This window comes from Puma concolor, chromosome B2 (genome assembly GCF_028749965.1).
Source record: "Puma concolor isolate L17-30 chromosome B2, mPumCon1.1.hap2, whole genome shotgun sequence".
NCBI lineage: Eukaryota > Metazoa > Chordata > Mammalia > Carnivora > Felidae > Puma > Puma concolor.
The window spans coordinates 151,805,514-151,823,142 of record NC_141671.1 but is presented as its reverse complement, the minus strand read 5'-3'; the positions used below and the strand labels follow the sequence as shown (position 1 = coordinate 151,823,142).

General features: G+C 52.8%; 1 protein-coding gene across 1 annotated transcript in view; it reads right to left on the bottom strand.

Moving 5' to 3' along the window:
• Nucleotides 1–204: 204 nt before the first annotated feature.
• Nucleotides 205–17,629, bottom strand: part of CEP43 (centrosomal protein 43) — a 31,400-nt gene continuing 13,975 nt past the window's right edge. The window contains exons 8-14 of the mRNA XM_086708313.1: nt 14,257–14,259; nt 9,936–10,159; nt 7,980–8,110; nt 5,446–5,514; nt 2,700–2,739; nt 1,568–1,664; nt 205–408 (exon numbers count right to left, since the gene is read on the bottom strand). Coding sequence (XP_086564439.1) covers nt 334–408; nt 1,568–1,664; nt 2,700–2,739; nt 5,446–5,514; nt 7,980–8,110; nt 9,936–10,159; nt 14,257–14,259 — 639 coding nt within the window. The 3' untranslated portion in view covers nt 205–333. The remainder of the gene's footprint in view (nt 409–1,567; nt 1,665–2,699; nt 2,740–5,445; nt 5,515–7,979; nt 8,111–9,935; nt 10,160–14,256; nt 14,260–17,629) is intronic.

Below are 17,629 nucleotides of genomic sequence, written 5' to 3'. Positions count from 1 at the left end.
TGACACCTTTCAGGATGCTCTTAATACTCGTATTTTCATGGGTTCACTCCCTGTGAGGAGTCTGAGTTGTAGATAATCAATTTCCACAGAGAAATGTGCAGCCAAACCAAATTAAGAACTTGTATCTTCCACACATGGGCTCAAGTCGGAAGCGTTTTGTTTAGTATAACGAAAAGTTAATTTTTAAAAATATCTGCAGTCTTTTTGAAACACAAGGCACCAACAGGGAGCAGACATTCCAGCAAAGAGTGATTGTCTGGGGCGGGTGGGGGGGGGTGCAACTGATCAGAGTCCTCTGTCCTTTGTTGATGAGAATACTTCCTCCTTTCGTGTCTACGCAACGTCTTCCAGATAATCCGCGACATCACTGAGCTGGGACACAGTCAGGTCCTGCGTCAGGTCATCAAGCTTCGTGGTTCAAACGGAAAAAGGAAAAAGAGCGGGTGTCAGAAGAGAGAGTCATAAATAATCTTTAAAACATACTGCTGTCATTTACATATCACCTTGTACTCCACAAACCACTTCGTATCCAAAAGTCCCCTAAACCCTCCCCTTCCTCCCCCTATTTCGAAACCTGGGACGATTACCAAAGGCTGAGCTCGCAGCCCAAGGCCACGCTAACGAACACCTGTTACCATAACCCTCCCAGCTGCCCCGGTGGCTGCAGGTACATCGGGTGCGACCAGAGACCAAGTGCCGGGAGCCGTCCTCCCCCAGCCTTCCCGACGCTCCCGTGAGGCACACACTACCGGTCCCGCTGTGCCAATGGGCAGGCTGCAGATGACAGATTAAAGCGCGCCCAGGAGACCACAGGACGCAAAAGGACACGCTCCCGGAGGCTGCCGGCTCTGACGCGCCGCCTCTCCCAACGGCCTGCCGCGTCCGGTCATCCCGCGACGGTCACGGGCACTTGGGGAACGCCCCTCGTCCACCTCCGGGCCGGGGCCGCCTACAGCCCGAGAGGCGCCCGCCTGACCGGCAGCCGCCTCTGTGACGCCGACGGGACAGCCTGAGATGCCGCCTCCGTCTCACGTGCAACGTGCGTCCACCCAAGTACACTCTGCCCTCTGCCCGAGAACAAGGCCGAACGTGGATCTCCGGGACGCACTCCTAACCGCCCAGCCCGCCGCACGTCTGCCGAATCGTCCCCTCCGGGCTTCCGCGCCAGCCCTGGCCTGCCTGTTGACACGCCGCTTCACCTCCCCCTGCACGGGGCTCCCGTCCCCGCGCCCACTCCCAGTCCTGTCCCGACTTCTCTGGCCTCTGCCATCTACACCCCTGAGGCGGTCAGTTCGGACTCCAGTCCCGACCCACTGGGGCCCACCTACACCCACGACGCCCAGCCACAGGGCACAGGTGCCCCAGCGGCACGCACTGACCCCGGGAGCGGCCATCAGGGGCACCCTACAGACGCGTAAAAGCCATTGTTTCTCGACTTGGGCCCAGTAGCTGTCACGTCACGATTTTCAACTGTTTTTCTCCTAATCTGTGTACATTTTTTGAAGCTTTACAGCAAGTCAAGGCAACAGGCACAAACAGCATTCCACAGGAAACGCTAACACCATACTTTGTCACTGGTATTGATGTCGTCCATTTCCACAGAAAGATCTTCCTCGATCTCTTCACCAATACTCAGCTCACTTTTTTCTGAGCGATGGCTGGTACTAGTTTGAGAGAAGGAAACAGAATAAAGGACACTGAATATGAACGTTTAAATGAAATATCAGGTACCATTAACTTTGTCCGTATTACCTCACCTGATCCTCAACATAACTTATCGAGGGCAACAGAAACAGGGGAGTCAACTTAAGACATGAGAAAACCAAGGTCCGTGATGGTGACTCTGGCCACAATGTCAGGAAAAGCACAAACCCAGGTTCTTAAAATTTCATCTACAAACCATGCCATCTCTCAAAAAAACTGTATGATAAATCATTCTGTTAAGAAATAAAATATAAATTCTCAATTGGGGCGGGGGGGGACCTTGTCAATTACATAAAATTCTCAGGCTCTAATTTAAAATTTCTCGGGGCGCCTGGGTGGCGCAGTCGGTTAAGCGTCCGACTTCAGCCAGGTCACGATCTCGCGGTCCGTGAGTTCGAGCCCCGCGTCAGGCTCTGGGCTGATGGCTCGGAGCCTGTTTCCGATACTGTGTCTCCCTCTCTCTCTGCCCCTCCCCCGTTCATGCTCTGTTTCTCTCTGTCCCAAAAATAAATAAAAAACGTTGAAAAAAAAATTTAAAAAAATAAATAAATAAAATTTCTCATCACACCCACAACAATTATTTCCAAACCATCAGGCAACTCACAGATTATCATTACGTACGTAAAAAGGTATCTGAACAAAACATGACCTGTCATCTGAATGAGGACACTAGCTGGAGAGGGCAATGTCTCAAGTTAGGCGCGCGTCCCCACCTTCCACGGGGCTGGGGGAGCGCACGTGGACCACGGCAACCTGACGCGACCTGACGCCTCCGAGTGGCCGTGTCGTGTTCTTACCAAGTTTCCTGAACATGACGCGTTTGTTCGCATTCTAATGCAAAACCAAAACAGGCTTCGAAGTGCAGGGTGTAACTCTGGAGTGACCAGCGTGCACGAGAGAGTCAAATACACTAAAATAAGCAGCAACGTAATTCCGTCACGCTTTCCTGTGTCACAAACTCTGCGATTTATTTGTTGCCCAGCTATTTTTCTTACCTGTTAAAGTCATCAACATAGTCGTCGTCTTCTCCAGTCCCTGTAAGTTTAAGAAAAGACGGGCGACGTTTACATCAGCATGCTTCACGATGTAGCTACAATCACACACTCACGTTTCCTTCAGGAAAAACCCCATTACCGAATGATATTGCATCATTAAAAATGAAGTCTCCGGGGGCGCCTGGATGGCGCAGTCGGTTAAGCGTCCGACTTCAGCCAGGTCACGATCTCGCGGTCCGTGAGTTCGAGCCGCGAGTCAGGCTCCGGGCTGATGGCTCAGAGCCTGGAGCCTGTTTCCGATTCTGTGTCTCCCTCTCTCTCTGCCCCTCCCCCGTTCATGCTCTGTCTCTCTCTGTCCCAAAAATAAATAAACGTTGAAAAAAAAAAAAAAAAATTTAAAAAAATAAATAAATAAATAAATAAATAAAATGAAGTCTCCGGGGTTAGAAATATCTTTCCCGTATAGGACACGAAAGCAAAGGACCAAATAAACTACCTACGAAATAACAGAATGTCATTCATAAAATGTGGTTAATACCCAGTCTTTTATTCCAAGTACCCAAAAGCTAAATCACGTTGTATGTTTATTATTTGTAAAGTCGTCTGATATTAAAAATATCAGGTGCTGGATGTAATGGGAGACCTCAAAACCAGATTATCACGAACCCCCTACTGCTGCCTCATGGGCTGTGAGTTCGAGCCCCGTGTCGGGCTCTGTGCTGACAGCTCGGAGCCTGGAGCCTGCTTCCGATTCTGTGTCTCCCTCTCTCTCTGCCCCTCCTCTGCTCGTGCTTTGTCTCTCTCTCTGTCAAAAATAAATAACATTAAAAAACTAAAATAATGTCCAGGTGGGGCTCTCAGTTAACGTACCGGCACTTGACAATCAGCGTGACCTCAGGCAACTCACGTAACCTGGCTCTCATCTGCAGAAATGGAGGAAATACTAAAACCAACCTCACAGGGTTAAGACTGAGATAAAACCACCTGTTGCCACGGTGCCAAGTGCGTGTCGCCAGCGTCATTATTACCCTAGGCTGGTCCGCTAACATTCGTACGTTACTTCAAATACTGAGAAGTCCACAAATTCACGACGACGACGAAAACAAACAGGAAGCAATACCGCTGCAATACCATCAAACAAAACTAAACAGAAATGCTGATTTACACCGAACCCTCACGTCCGGCTGAGTGACCAAACTTCAGCTGACGAGTCCCAGGTCTTCCCCGCAGTGGCACCCACAGCCCCAGCCCAACGACAGCACAGGTCCCGGCGAAGGCGAGGGAAGCAGAGGGCCCCCTTCTCCCGGCTGGCACCTGCAGCGCGGCAGGGCCCCTTCCCTCGAGGGGAACGCTCAGCATCCCCTCCTCAATAGCAGGCTGGGGCTGCCCTGGCTTTGACAAAGAGCAGGCTGTCAGAGGAGAGGGACAGCAGGAGGCAGAGACACCTGGCACAGGTGAGACGCAGGTGAGTAGAAGCAGCAGGCCAGGCAGGGAGCAGGGGGCGGGGCCAGGGGCGGGGCAGGGGGCGGGCCAGGGGCAGGTAGAGCCGGCAGCTGCGGGTGGGGCTGAGGAAGAGACGGCCTGCCCAGGAACCGGGGGAACTCTGGGCAAGGGCTCAGGCCCGCCCAGCGTCACCTTCACCGCCACTGCCACCGCCACCGCCACGGCTGCAGAGTCTGGCAGCTGGGGGCGCGTCCACGCTGCGGCTGCAGGGCGAGCCGAGACACCGCCAGAGGCAGCCGGCGCTCATGAGGCACCATTCACTAGGGCCTACGTGTGTCACTGGAGTGTCTCCAGCGTACAAGGAGCTGGGTGCCGTCAGCGCCCGCGGGCAGGCCCGGAGAGGGCACGGCTGGCCTCCGCCTGTTCGGACACGCCACGGAGGGAGGCCCCATCTGCGATGTCACCTGCGCCCACCTGCTCCCAAACTGGAGTCCTCTCCACTCACCACAGTGTCCTCCAGAACGGGGGGGGGGGGGGGGGGGGGGGGGGGGGGGGGGAGGGGTCTCGCCGGGGCCCAGCGCCCACCCCGCGAGCGCAGATCCGGGGCAGCGGAACGTCGCGTGGGGCACACACCCCTGTCCCGCGGGGACGGAAGAGGGACCGCCAAGCACGCTGGCCGAGCCGTTTCTTCCAGCCCCTCCCGGGTGAGGTGCGCCTAGAGGACGCCCATCCGCCTCTGTCCCTCCCCCCGGACCGGACACCGGAGGAGAGCCCCAGGGCCCTGGAAGCGCTCACATCCGCAGGAACGCATTTCCTCCCTCAGGGTCACAAACCATCACTCCACTGACACAACTGAACACCAGATCCACAGCCTGTCTCCCGCTCAGGCTGCTCCCCCAGGGCCTGGACGGCGCACTCCCAGTGCCCAGAATAGGGACTCTGCCTTTGCACGGACTGTCCTCGGTCTGCGCTGAAACGTCACCCACCTGGTCTCGGCAGGGAAGTCGCCCCCGGGGCGAGGACGAGCCCACCTCCCGCCCGTTTCCACCCCAGCGCCCACTGGCTCCCCCCACGCCGCGGGTGTCTGCAGGGGCCCGTCCCAGGCAGAACCCACCCCCCCTCCCGAGAACCCAAGCTCCACAAGCAGGGAGACTGTGGTGGCCGCTGCGTCACCCACCCCCGGGGACTGCCAGGCGCCCAGTCAGGAGGCGCCTGCTGCAGGCCAACCCGCTGCATTTAAGATTTTATTCTAAAACATAATGGCCTTCGGGCCATTAAGACTAAAAACAGGAAATCTACTTACCTAATCCAAGCGATCCAACTTTATCATTGACCAACTTCAGATCTTTCAAAACCGTGTTTCCTCTTTTACCTGTGGAGGAAAAACATTCACACGGGATTGACTTTTAGAACCCAACAGTCTCTAAGGCGTATCACTGGTTTTTCCGGTATAGGGTTTATGACTATAACGTCATAACCAAAATCGAAGACAGCATTGCAAACTCTGACGAATGATGCTCACATCATGCATCGCACCCCCTTTTTAACCACACACCATACTGCTCTTTATTGAAATCTGACCAGGAAATAATTTCTGGCCTAACAGATAGCACCGTCTGTGAAAAGACTCATTAAGTGTGAATTCAGGAACTATGGTTATTCTCAATTTTATTTCCTTCAATTTTGCTTTAATTCAACGGCTATTTCATTTACCAAACTGATTGTTTTTTCAGTCCTAAGTGCTCAACATCCTCTCCCAGTCGTCATTCTCTACTCGCCATTAAGAGCAACTTGACCATGACCCGCTAAGTTCTCACTGCAGGTGACAACGACTGGGGAAGAAGAATGGCGGGGGGGGGGGGGGGGGGGGGGGGGGGGGGGGACTGGCGTGGGCCACATGAACAGATAGGTGGCCAGTTTACTACCCGGCTCAAAGAAACCACACATCATCTCCTTCACGTATCCTGGGGAATTCCTCAGCTGCACCACGTAACATAAAAAGGTTAGTAGGGGCGCCTGGGGGGCTCAGTCGGTTAAGTGTCCGACTTCGGCTCGGGTCATGATCTCGGTTTGTGAGTTCAGGCCCCACGTTGGGCTCTGTGCTGACAGCTCGGGGCCTGGAGCCTGCTTCGGATTCTGTGTCTCCCCTCTCTCTGCCCCTCCCCGACTTGTGCTCCGTCTCTCAAAAATAAACATAAAAAAAATTAAAAAACAAAGGTTAGTAAATACTACAAAATTATGCAAAAATCACACAATTTCTTAATAAAGATCTACTTTTTAGTAGGGTTTAAAACACTGTCCATTAAATCTCTATTTACTGTGATATAGTAAACAAACTTCACCTACACGCGTCTTCATTCAAGGCTACACTTTCTTTTTTTTTTTTTTAAATTTTTTTTTTTCAACGTTTATTTATTTTTGGGACAGAGAGAGACAGAGCATGAACGGGGGAGGGGCAGAGAGAGAGGGAGACACAGAATCGGAAACAGGCTCCAGGCTCTGAGCCATCAGCCCAGAGCCCGACGCGGGGCTCGAACTCACGGACCGTGAGATCGTGACCTGGCTGAAGTCGGACGCTTAACCGACTGCGCCACCCAGGCGCCCCTCAAGGCTACACTTTCAAACCCTCTGTCTTGTCACCACCTGCATGTGGGAGGGGCGGGAAGGTAAACCGTGCAGCGGCACGGCCCTTCCACGTCTGACAATCTGCCTCTCTGGTACGTGGAAAAAGAGAGGTCAGATTCACATTCCGAATAAGGAAATCTTGCCATTTGCAATGATGTGGAGAGAGTCAGAGAGTATAATGCCGAGGGAGAGAAGTCAGAGAGAGACAGATATCATACGATTTCACTCACGTGTGGAATTTAAGAATCAAAACAAACGAGCAAAAGGAAAAAAAGAGAGAAACCAAGAGTCAGACTCTGAACCATAAAGAGCACACGGATGGGTCACCTGAATGGAGGGGCTGGGGGCATGGCTGGAACGGGAGGGCATTAAAGAGTACACGCATCGGTCAGAGAAAGATACAGTATGTTTTCACTCCTGTGTGGATCGTGAGAAACTTAACAGAAGACCATGGGGGAGGGGAGGGAAGGGAAGGGGAGGGGAAAAGAAAAGTTACAGAGAGGGAGGGAGGCAAACAAGAGACTCTTAAATCCAGAGAAGGAACTGAGGGTGGATGGGGGTGGGGGAGAGGGGAAAGTGGGTGATGGGGACTGAGGAGGGCACCTGCTGGGGTGAGCACTGGGCGTTGTGCGTAAGCGACCAACCACGGGAATCCACCCCCCAAGCCAGGAGTATACACTGTATGTTCGCCAACTTATCAAAAAAAAAAAAAAAGAGAGAGAGAGAGAACACGCATCATGGTGAACAAACACATAAAATAAATCTAGGAGATCACACACACACACGCACACAATGATTTGGAGTTCTGATATCCAAAGGGGAAAAAAGATGGGCCGGCTCCAAATCGCTGAAGGGAGAATATTTTAACATTCCCGTGATGATTATTTGCAATTATAAAACCTACAAAACAAATTCTTAAAAACTGATCGACTCTAAGTCCTGCTCGAGTCCATCTAAATGCCCCACACGGGAGAAATGACGTGACATACTGACGATCTAAGGCAGCTAGGAAGTGGGTTTTGGAAGCGTTTTGATGGCTGGGAAAGCGGCGGCACGAGGAAGCGAGGCGACCGCGACCGCGGTAAAGGAAGGTTCGCGAGCCGCCTCGGGAGCACCACGGGCTGAGGACTCGCGCAAAGGAAGCGGCTCACGGGCTACTTAACCAGAGAAAACCCATCGCCAGGCCTCGGGCCGTGTCTCCACCGCACTCACTTCCGGCCTCTGCGGACGAGGGGGCTCCGGGGGCTCCAGGGGCTCCGGTCAGGGAGCTGCGGCCGCTCTTCAAGGGGGGCGCGTCCGAGAGGGAGGCGAGGCTTCCGGCGGGCGGCCCGGGCTCGCTCCTCCTGCCAACAAACAAGCGGGTCGCGTCAGTCGCCTGCGGCCAGGCCAAGGACACAGAGGCGACTCCACCGCGGCGGGAGTGTGCGCGGCACCGGGACCCAACGTGCAGTCGCAGAGTCCGTGGCGAGTGACCGGAGAAGCCCGCTGGCCTCTCCCAAATCGTCTGCGACCTTACAAACTGAACCGTGCGGCACCTTCAGGGTCTGTGATTTTTAGCAGAAGCCGGCGAGGGGCAGCACAGAGCCCACCTCCCCAGCGGTGCCCCGCCCTCGCGTGGGCCTCTCGCGGCCCCACCGCCCACCTCACCCCTTCCCCGGGCCTCCTCTCCAGCCCTGCCCACGCCCACCCACGCCAGCAGGAACCTTCCCAGGCTGCTACCGTCACCCCCCATCCCCCCACCCTGCCCAGTGCACCCGCAAGCTCCCCCCTGCGCACAGCACCACCGAGACCGGCCTCTCCCCCGCACCCCTGCACATCGGTCCCCTCCCTCCTAGCACTGTCCTCAGCAGACAGGCCCACGGCCATTCCCCACTTCCCCACTTTATTGCTCTCCCCCCACCCCTCACACCCCTGTAAGACACAACTCACCTGGAGAGCGCTCCCCATCCTTTGCCCAACCCGCTCTAACCCTCTGCCACGGCAGCCCGCTGCCCCACGATCCGCCACCCCTGCCTCCGTGTCACCCCTGCCTCCGTGCTGCTACGCAGGACTCACTCCAGCCTCCTCCTTCCAGGACACCTCTCCGAATCCTCTGGGTCCCTTCCCTCTCCCTCCTCCTCCCCTCGCTGACTCCCAGGTGCCACCTGCCACTTCCCAGGTGACAGCCTCCAGGCTCCTCTAGGGGCAGCATCTAACACGGACACCTCCCTCCCCCCTCACTGGGCCTCTAGCCCAGACCTCTCCCCGAATGCCCGTCGGACGCCCTCAGTTACCGGCCCGAGGCCTGACCTCGGCAGCAGTGAGCTTCACAGCCTGAGTTCTAGACCGTCACCTGCCCAGCTGTGCAGCCCAGCCCTGCTCTCCACCTGTCAGCGGGGTTTCCAACCTTCCAGCCATTCAGCTGAAAACCCTGGACCCTCCCTCGAGGTCACTCCGTTCTCTGACACTGACCAGCAAACCCTTTCGGATCCGGCCTCCAAGCACACCCCCAAACTGCCAATTTCTCACCACTTCTGACATCGTCTCTCACCCGGATAATCCCGACCGCCTCCCACATAGACGCCCAGCGGCCAGACCCCGGGGCTCCCGGTCTCCCTAACGGTGAAATCGTACGTACTCCCGCCGCAGTGCCCCTCGCCACTCTCTGCCGTGCCCGCAGGGTTGCACGAGATGCCTCCTCTCCCCGGAGTTCCAGAAGCCCCGCCACCTGCCCGGCCGACTCACCAACTCAGTGAGCTCCCCCCCCTACCCAGGACGGACGCTCTAGCCGAGCACCACCGGCCTCTGCTCGCCCTGTCACTGCTCCCGTCACTGCTCGGCCATCACCCTGGCTGCATGCCCCTGGCGGCTTGTCGGGACTGCCTCCTCCTTGGTGCCTCTGTCTACAAGACTGTAGGCTTCTGGAGGGAGGCGCCCTGCCTGAGCTCTGGCTGCCCCGTCCCGGCACGGGACAGGCACTCGGTACGTGCCCGCCGACGGAAATCAGTGATAACCCAGGTTTTCGCCACCTGGGATCGTTTCACAGCACGAAAGGCTTTAGTGACACAAAATCAGACTTACATATCAATAATTACAGAAACTTTAGTAGCTCGTTTTTAAATTACGAAATACTTGGAAATGATATTTTTAAGCCTCTGGCTTGATAATCCAAAAACACGGTTTACTCACCAACCGTAAGTTTTTTCTGGTTTAGGAATGGGATCATCAAAGAAAGAATCCCCTTCCATATCATCTCCGTCTGGACAAAGACCAGCTTTGTCTTTGACATCTAGACTTTTGTTACTTAGGAAAGATCCAATTTTCGTTTCATGAGTCAACAAGTGGAGACTGCTTCTGCTCTTTGGTTCTGATGAGGAGAGACTCGTGTCACTCTGACTGGCCTCACTGTTGGCCTAGAAAAACAGAACGGGAAAGAGAAGAGGCCTCCTTGGTGAAACGAAACATTAAGAAGCCATTTGACACAAGAAAACATCACACGGACATACACAAACCTCTGTGTTTGTGTGTGTGTGTGTGTGTGTGTGTGTGTGTGTGTGTGTGTGTGTGTGAGATCTCACAGCTGCATGGAGGGGAGAGTAACCCCGTGACCTATCAGCGCGTCCCCAATTCATGGCATGGCTAACTTCCGAAGGAGAGAATGTCAAAAGTAACGTGTTCGAACCATTCTTCTTCTCCCTCCCTAAATGGAAGTATCTTTCCCTACCCCATTTATAAAGAAGCTTTCCCACTTATAAATAACTTCTGCATTTCCTCCTACGTGTCCATCACTGCGTCAAAAGTTATCTTAAATTAGTAAGTCGCCAACTTGCAGAAAGGAGGAGGGCCCACGGGTGAAGAAGGAAGATTAGTTCACATGAACGAACCAGGCAGTAAAACAAAGCATTCATCAGGGAAGACGGCACTTGTCCACCCAGCGCCAAAGAGAACAGGCGTCGAGGCGAGAGGGGCCCTCTCCGCCGCCCCCGCGTCCAAGGCAGATTTGCTGCCGAAAGCACTGGTCTGACTTCAGACACCAGACAACTGCCCGATCCACACTGCCTCACCCGTCCGCGGACAAGTGTCCCGCATCCGCCTCTGCACACCTTACACGGTACAAGACCCTCAAGCGTCTCTCCCCCCGTCCTGCCCATCTGGTGTTACGGGCGCAAAACCGCACACCGCAGTTTCTTGTTTTCCGTTGGCCTTAATCCGCACAACCTCACTTTCCTCCATCCTTGGTCCCATTTCCTTTTGCCCTTAGACAGGTCTAGGTCAACAACAACAAAAACAAACCATGCTAGTGGCGATACAAGCAGCTAACCTTTCTGGAGAACCTTCCAATCTTCCTCCAAGCAATCTCCTTTTCATCCTCAAAAGCAGCCTAAAGCACGGGGGTGGGGGGGGGGGGAGGCGCGGGGGCAGGGGCCGTCTTCCCCACTGATTCGGAAAAGGCGGCGTGCAGTCGTTTCAGTCACTTGCCAAGGTCCCCAGAAAGCTCAAGGGTCAGGTCAACACTAAGGTCTGATTCCAGAGCTTAGCCCTTAACACTCATGCCATGCCATTAAGTCGACTCGTATGAAATTGCACTTTTGTGGGTTCACACGGACACCTTCCCCAGGTTCGGCCTTCCGCACCACAGAGGGCAGTGCTGCGGCCGGGGCCCGCACGTGTTGCAGAGGACTCTCCCGTGTCCCCCCACGGACGCCTCCCCCGTCCACACTCTACTGCCGACCACACAAGGAACTAAATTCAACTAGAGTAGTATTCTCCAGCCGGGACTGCTGCTGGGAGTTAAGAGAGGAGGCGTGTGCAGGGGGAGAGGCAAGCGGGCGAGGAAGCCGTGAGGACGGCGCTCCAGGAGGACGCACCTTCGGTACGTGTACGGACAGGGTGGGGCGCGTGTGTTAACACACAGTTCACACTTCTCCAAGAGGCCGTGATCAGCCGACAGCAGGCAGGACACGTGCTACACAGTGTGGCCTTGTACAGAGCCACACATTCCAGAAGTTCCTAACGTAGATAAATCAATTCTTGTAAAAGAGACGTCCGGGAAAAGAAACACCAACTTGTCCTCCTTTAGACGACACGCGGCACTTTCACACGGCAGAAACGTTTTACCGTCTCCCAAGCACTTTCTGGAAGTTCCCCGTGTGATCAACTACAGAGAAGCACCACCCACCTACATGGCCCCCGGATTCATGCCCGATGCCATGTACGATCCATACCCGCTGAAACACGGATTGATTATGTTTTCAAAGACATATACATGTGGAAATAAATACCCTGACTCGTGACATTTAAACCCATTTACAACTACAGATACCGAGAAACACACTCTCTCTGTCAGAACGCTCCTGAGAAAATTCAAAAGGTCGAACCAGTGTGAAGTAAAATGGGACGTAAACGTAAAGCAACTTAACAAAACACAGGATTATTCCAAAAAGTCTCTCTTGCCCGTAAGTCACGTAACGGTTTATGTGACGTAACTCCAGTCTCCGTGATGAACTGCAGACGCTTAGTGATCCCTCCCTCTCCATCCCTGGTGATCTCTGACTGGTCCTAGCAGTATCGCCGGTAAAGGCGCAAGGACTAGTTTTAGGAAGACAACTTCCACAGACAAGCGCGCTCTGATGTTCGGCACAATACGCGTTTTTAAAAGTAATAATTAGTTTGTTTTAAAACTGCAGTTCTCGGGGCGCCTGGGTGGCTCAGTCGGTTGAGCGTCCGACTTCGGCTCAGGTCATGATCTCACAGTCTGTGAGTTTGAGCCCCACGTCGGGCTCTGTGCCGACAGCTCAGAGCCTGGAGCCTGTTTCAGATTCTGTGTCTCCCTCTCTCTCTGACCCTCCCCCGTTCATGCTCTGTCTCTCTCTGTCTCAAAAATAAATAAACGTTAGAAAAAAATTAAAACTATAGTTCTAGTCATCTAGGGGGTAAAATTTAAAAACACTCCATCTGCTTTGGAACTGGGCTCCAAATCCATTTCTAAACTACACAGGAATGTGTCACCCTAACTATGACTAAGTGTTTATCTAAAGAACCCTTACTCAATCGGGTTCCTAATGAATTCACTCAACGTGACTCCAAATCACTTCTCCTGTTGGAAAACAAGCCACACTGACAGAAGGATTTATCAAAACATCGACAGGTTACTACAAAAGCACTACAGAACTTTAAAACCGATTTCCACACGGGAAATCCGAGTCCTCTGAGCAACAAGAAGTCAAGTCACGACGTGTTCCCTCAAATCTGTTTAAATACCCTGCATCGTGGCTTGAGACGAGTCTGTCTTGTGCACATAGATTCAGTGACCGCAGTTTCCATCACGTACATGTGGACAAACTGGAGGAACCAAGGTAGCTAAAATTAAGCACTGTTTACAACAAACAAGTGTGACAACAACAGAAAGAATCCCTAGACGAATTCACTCCCTTCGCATTCACTCCCTGGACGAGCTCAGAGCCCTCAGCGGTTGTGACGGGTTAAACGGTGTCTCCCCAAAAGGGAGAAGACGGAGCCCTAACCCCCGGTGCTCCAGAGCATGCCCTCACCAATCGGGTCACGACAGATGGGACAGGTCACGAGGGCTCACGGCGCAGGAGGCAGGCCTGGCTCCCCAACGGGGAGGCCGCCCAGGGAGAACCCACGGGGGCATCCCGGCGGGGACGGAGCGACAGATGCACGCCGTCCTCACAGTCCTCAGAGGAACCGGGCGTGCGGACACCCCCCTTTCACACCTGCGGCCTCCAGAACCATGAGACAGCAAGGGCTTGCTGTTTAAGCCACCAGGTGGGTGGTGCCTTGTCACAGCAGTCCTGCTCAGGGCTCCAGACAGTAGCCAACAGCCCTCCTGGAGGTCGGTCTTTTCACAGAAGCCACTGAGCAGCACGAAGAAAGCAGTCACTAAGTGCCCGTGCGCCGACCTCGAGACTAATAACCGTCCTGGTAAATTACGGTAAAGTTGCAAGAAAGTTTCAGAATGTACCTAATTCTCTACAAGTACACTTACACATTTAGACTTCAGTCATTTCTAGATTAACAGAAAACTGACATCACAGAGAAAGAAGTTTCACGGTGAAAATAACTACAAATTTTCCAGGAACCAAATAATGAGTTACCACTAGAACATCTCGAGAACAAAAAAATACCAAAAAATCACCACTAGAACATCTTGACCACCAAAAAAATAATAATCATTCTGCTTTTCCAAACGAAAGGCTTAATCTGCACTGCTCATGCACAGAAACATCACACCTAAAGAAATAACCCACTTAAAAAAAAAAAAAAGAGCAAACCCACTTTTGCAAAAGTACCTATGGGAACTAATTCCCTTCCTCGCTGGTGTCTCAAGCCCCCAGCTCTGCCCCCCCCCCACCCCGCCAGAGGCCTTTTTTGACCCAAGATTTAAAGAATTTTACTACAGCTGTAAAACTGCATTTAGAATTCACTCACCTAGAAAATAACACCGTGGGTCTCAAAAGCCACAGAACATTTAAACTCCTCTAAAAACTTTCTCCAGACCACCAGTGCCTTTGACCCACAGACAATCTGCAATCCCTGCAGACACACCCTACCTCCGGCTCTGAAAACAGACTAGAAAATGACCCTCTGCACCGAGGCTCCGCTCTCCCAGATCCAGCCAGCAGCTCGGGGGCCAGCGGGAGAGGGCCTGGCTGTCCCCTCTCGAACGTGAAGCGGCCCCACGACGCGCAGCTGGCCGGGCACAAGTGCGAGTGGCCCAGCGCTGGGCCTGCTGCTCACCCACGTGTACCCATCCATTCAGGAAGGGGTGTGTGTGAGTGTGTGTGTGTGTGTGTGTGTGTGTGTGTGTGTGTGTGTGAGGGAGTGACGCTGCTCGAGTATCTAGAAAGCCCTGAGCAAAGTGCAAAGACACAGAGGCATGCCCACCCCACCCCCAAACCTACCCACATGGCGGTCTTCACCCCTGCCCTCAATCAGTATCACGCTGGGCCGATCCCAGAATTTTGAAAACAAGGAATAACAAATTCAGAAGCATCCCTGTTTAAGAACTTGAGAAGCAAAACATACCTCCACACAGACTAGATTTAAAACCCCTGAGAAACGATTACAAAAAGGATGATCTTTCCCATTACACTCAACGCAATGACAGAAAGCCTCTGAGTCTAAACATCGCAAACAAAAACTCCCTCGCGTCTTAAACAACACACCTAAGTCAGTGGATTCCACCAGTCTGCACCACAACTGGCACCGGGTCGGCAGCACCAAAGGGTTTACGGTGAAACGGACCAGTGCAGACTCCGGAAGTCTGGAGTCCGGACCAGTACAGACGACGCTCCGGAAGGAGGGCTCCCGACACACCGGGAATGTTTACCGCCACGCCCGCCCACCCAAGACCCCTCCACCCAGGACTCCAATGCCCCCGGCCACCCTCCACCACCCTTCAGCATCTCACAAAGGAACAAAAACCAGAAATGTAACTTTTATGCAACCAACTTAAATTCACTCCAAAACCTTGGCTTTTGCTCTGCATGTTGACAGGTTTATCGTAACAAGTACAAATCAAATATATACACGTACATATATGTATATATACACACATATACATATACATATAGACATGAATGATTTTTGAAGCTCATTTCTAATATGGATATAACTTCTCTGAAAACAGCCAAGGATCTCCAAATAAGCCCTAAGTCCTGAGCCTTCCTGCTTCCTGCCTGCAGAAGAACATGACCCGTCCACACCCCTGCTCCCTGCTCGGCGTGGGGCTCTCCTGCCGCTCCGCCCGTGGTCCCCACACTGGCTCCTGGCAGGCGGGGCCACGCTCACAGCTTTGCACCCTGGGAAAGGCCACCTAGCTACCCTGTGAAGGACCCAACGTCAACGTCCACAGGCAGCTCGGTATTTGATTATTAAGATGTTAAGAGTGTTAGGATATTAAGGACACTGGAAACCCACCGCACATGCAGGCAAGGCAGAGAGGCATTGGAATGAGAGCTAAGGGCTCACCTATCAGGCTGGAAATAGGGGATGCTGGGTGCAATACAGATTTATAATGGCAATTCAGAAACAAGATCAAGGAGGGGGGGAGCGGGGGAAGGTTTCAAAGTGGCTAAGTATCTTTGGTCAGAAATACAAACATGAGGGGCGCCTGGGTGGTTCAGTCGGTTGAGCGTCCGACGGCGGCTCAGGTCATGATCTCAGGGTCCGTGAGTTTGAGCCCCACGTCGGGCTCTGGGCTGACAGCTCAGAGCCTGGAGCCTGCTTCTGATTCTGTGTCTCCCTCTCTCTCCGCCCCTCCCCTGCTCATGCTCTGCCTCTCTCTGTCTCAAAAATAAATAAAAACATTAAAAAAAAAAAAAAAGAAATACAAAAATGAAATAAAAGGGGCCCGACTGATAGCCTACAATTCCAGGGCATGGGCCTGTCCACATTCTTCAGTCGCCCCCCCCAGGTCGGGGGACCACGAGGCCTGCCCGCTGTAGACTGAAGGGTAAAGTCTGGGCCCACCACGGCTGCATTTCACTACAAAGTGAAAATTCATCTTTTGACGTGCTTTGGTTCTATGTATAGACCTCTTCGAAATGTCTGAACCAGGAAGATTGGATGAAAATGTAATACTATGAAATATGCTTTTAACGTTTTTGAAAAGTCCAACAAATTGATCAAATGTATCTTTAAAAAAACTACGCTGTTTTATATCGTTAGCCATCTTTCTTAAGAGGGGCCTCACCTCTCCAATGAGACTGTCACCTGTTTCGGTGGGGACCACGGTGAAGTGCCCACAGCGCTTAACACAGTGATGTGCACCGCACACGTGTTCAAACGTACCTGCTAAATACCACTCTAAAGGGTCTTCTCACGTAGAAACACACACAGACGACACGAAAAAGTACAATAACGGGAATTTACTGGTGAAACCACAAGAATGAAGGCAGCTAACACAACAAATCCAGGGTTTAAAAGCCCTTTAATTTTGAAGGTCTTCGATTATAAGCTAAGGTTCCACAAGAACGGAAGCATCTCACAGAACTAAAAACGAAATACCTTAAATATCTTATCCTAAACAGGTATGAGAACTGTCCTGATGAGTAGTGTGCTTCCAAGAACTCTAATACTTAAATTTTAAAAGCAGCTAATCTAGGGGCACCTGGGTGGCGCAGTCGGTTGAGCGTCCGACTTCAGCCAGGTCACGATCTCGCGGTCGGTGAGTTCGAGCCCCGCGTCGGACTCTGGGCTGACGGCTCGGAGCCTGGAGCCTGTTTCCGATTCTGTGTCTCCCTCTCTCTCTGCCCCTCCCCCGTTCATGCTCTGTCTCTCTCTGTCCCAAAAATAAATAAACGTTGAAAAAAAAAAATTTTTTTAAATAAATAAATAAAAGCAGCTAATCTACTGGCTGGGTCAATTTTTGTCATCTCTGGCCGAGGAAAAAAACGCAGCCAGGCACAGATTCCTGACGACTCAGTGCGCCTACCCTGTGCACCCCCACACACCCCCCGCCCCAGGCACCCCCACGGCCAGGGCTTCGTGGAAAGACTCGTCATCGACATCGATGTGCAACGAGAAGGTGAGTTGCTGAATGCTGAACACCTTTCATTTATCGCCCGGAACTTATCCAAAAAGTAGTCTGATGTTCTATTTACCTCAGATAAAAATCATAACGTTAAGAATAAGAATAGGACCCCCTCCCCTGCTCATGCTGTCTCTCTCTGTCTCAAAAATAAAAACGTTAAAAATTTTTTTTTTTTTTTTTTTTTTAAAGGGGCGCCTAGGTGGTTCAGTCGGTTGAGCATCCGACTTCGGCTCAGGTCATGATCTCACAGTTTGTGAATTTGAGCCCCGCATCGGGCTCTGTGCCGACAGCTCGGAGCCTGGAGCCTGCTGCGGATTCTGTGTCT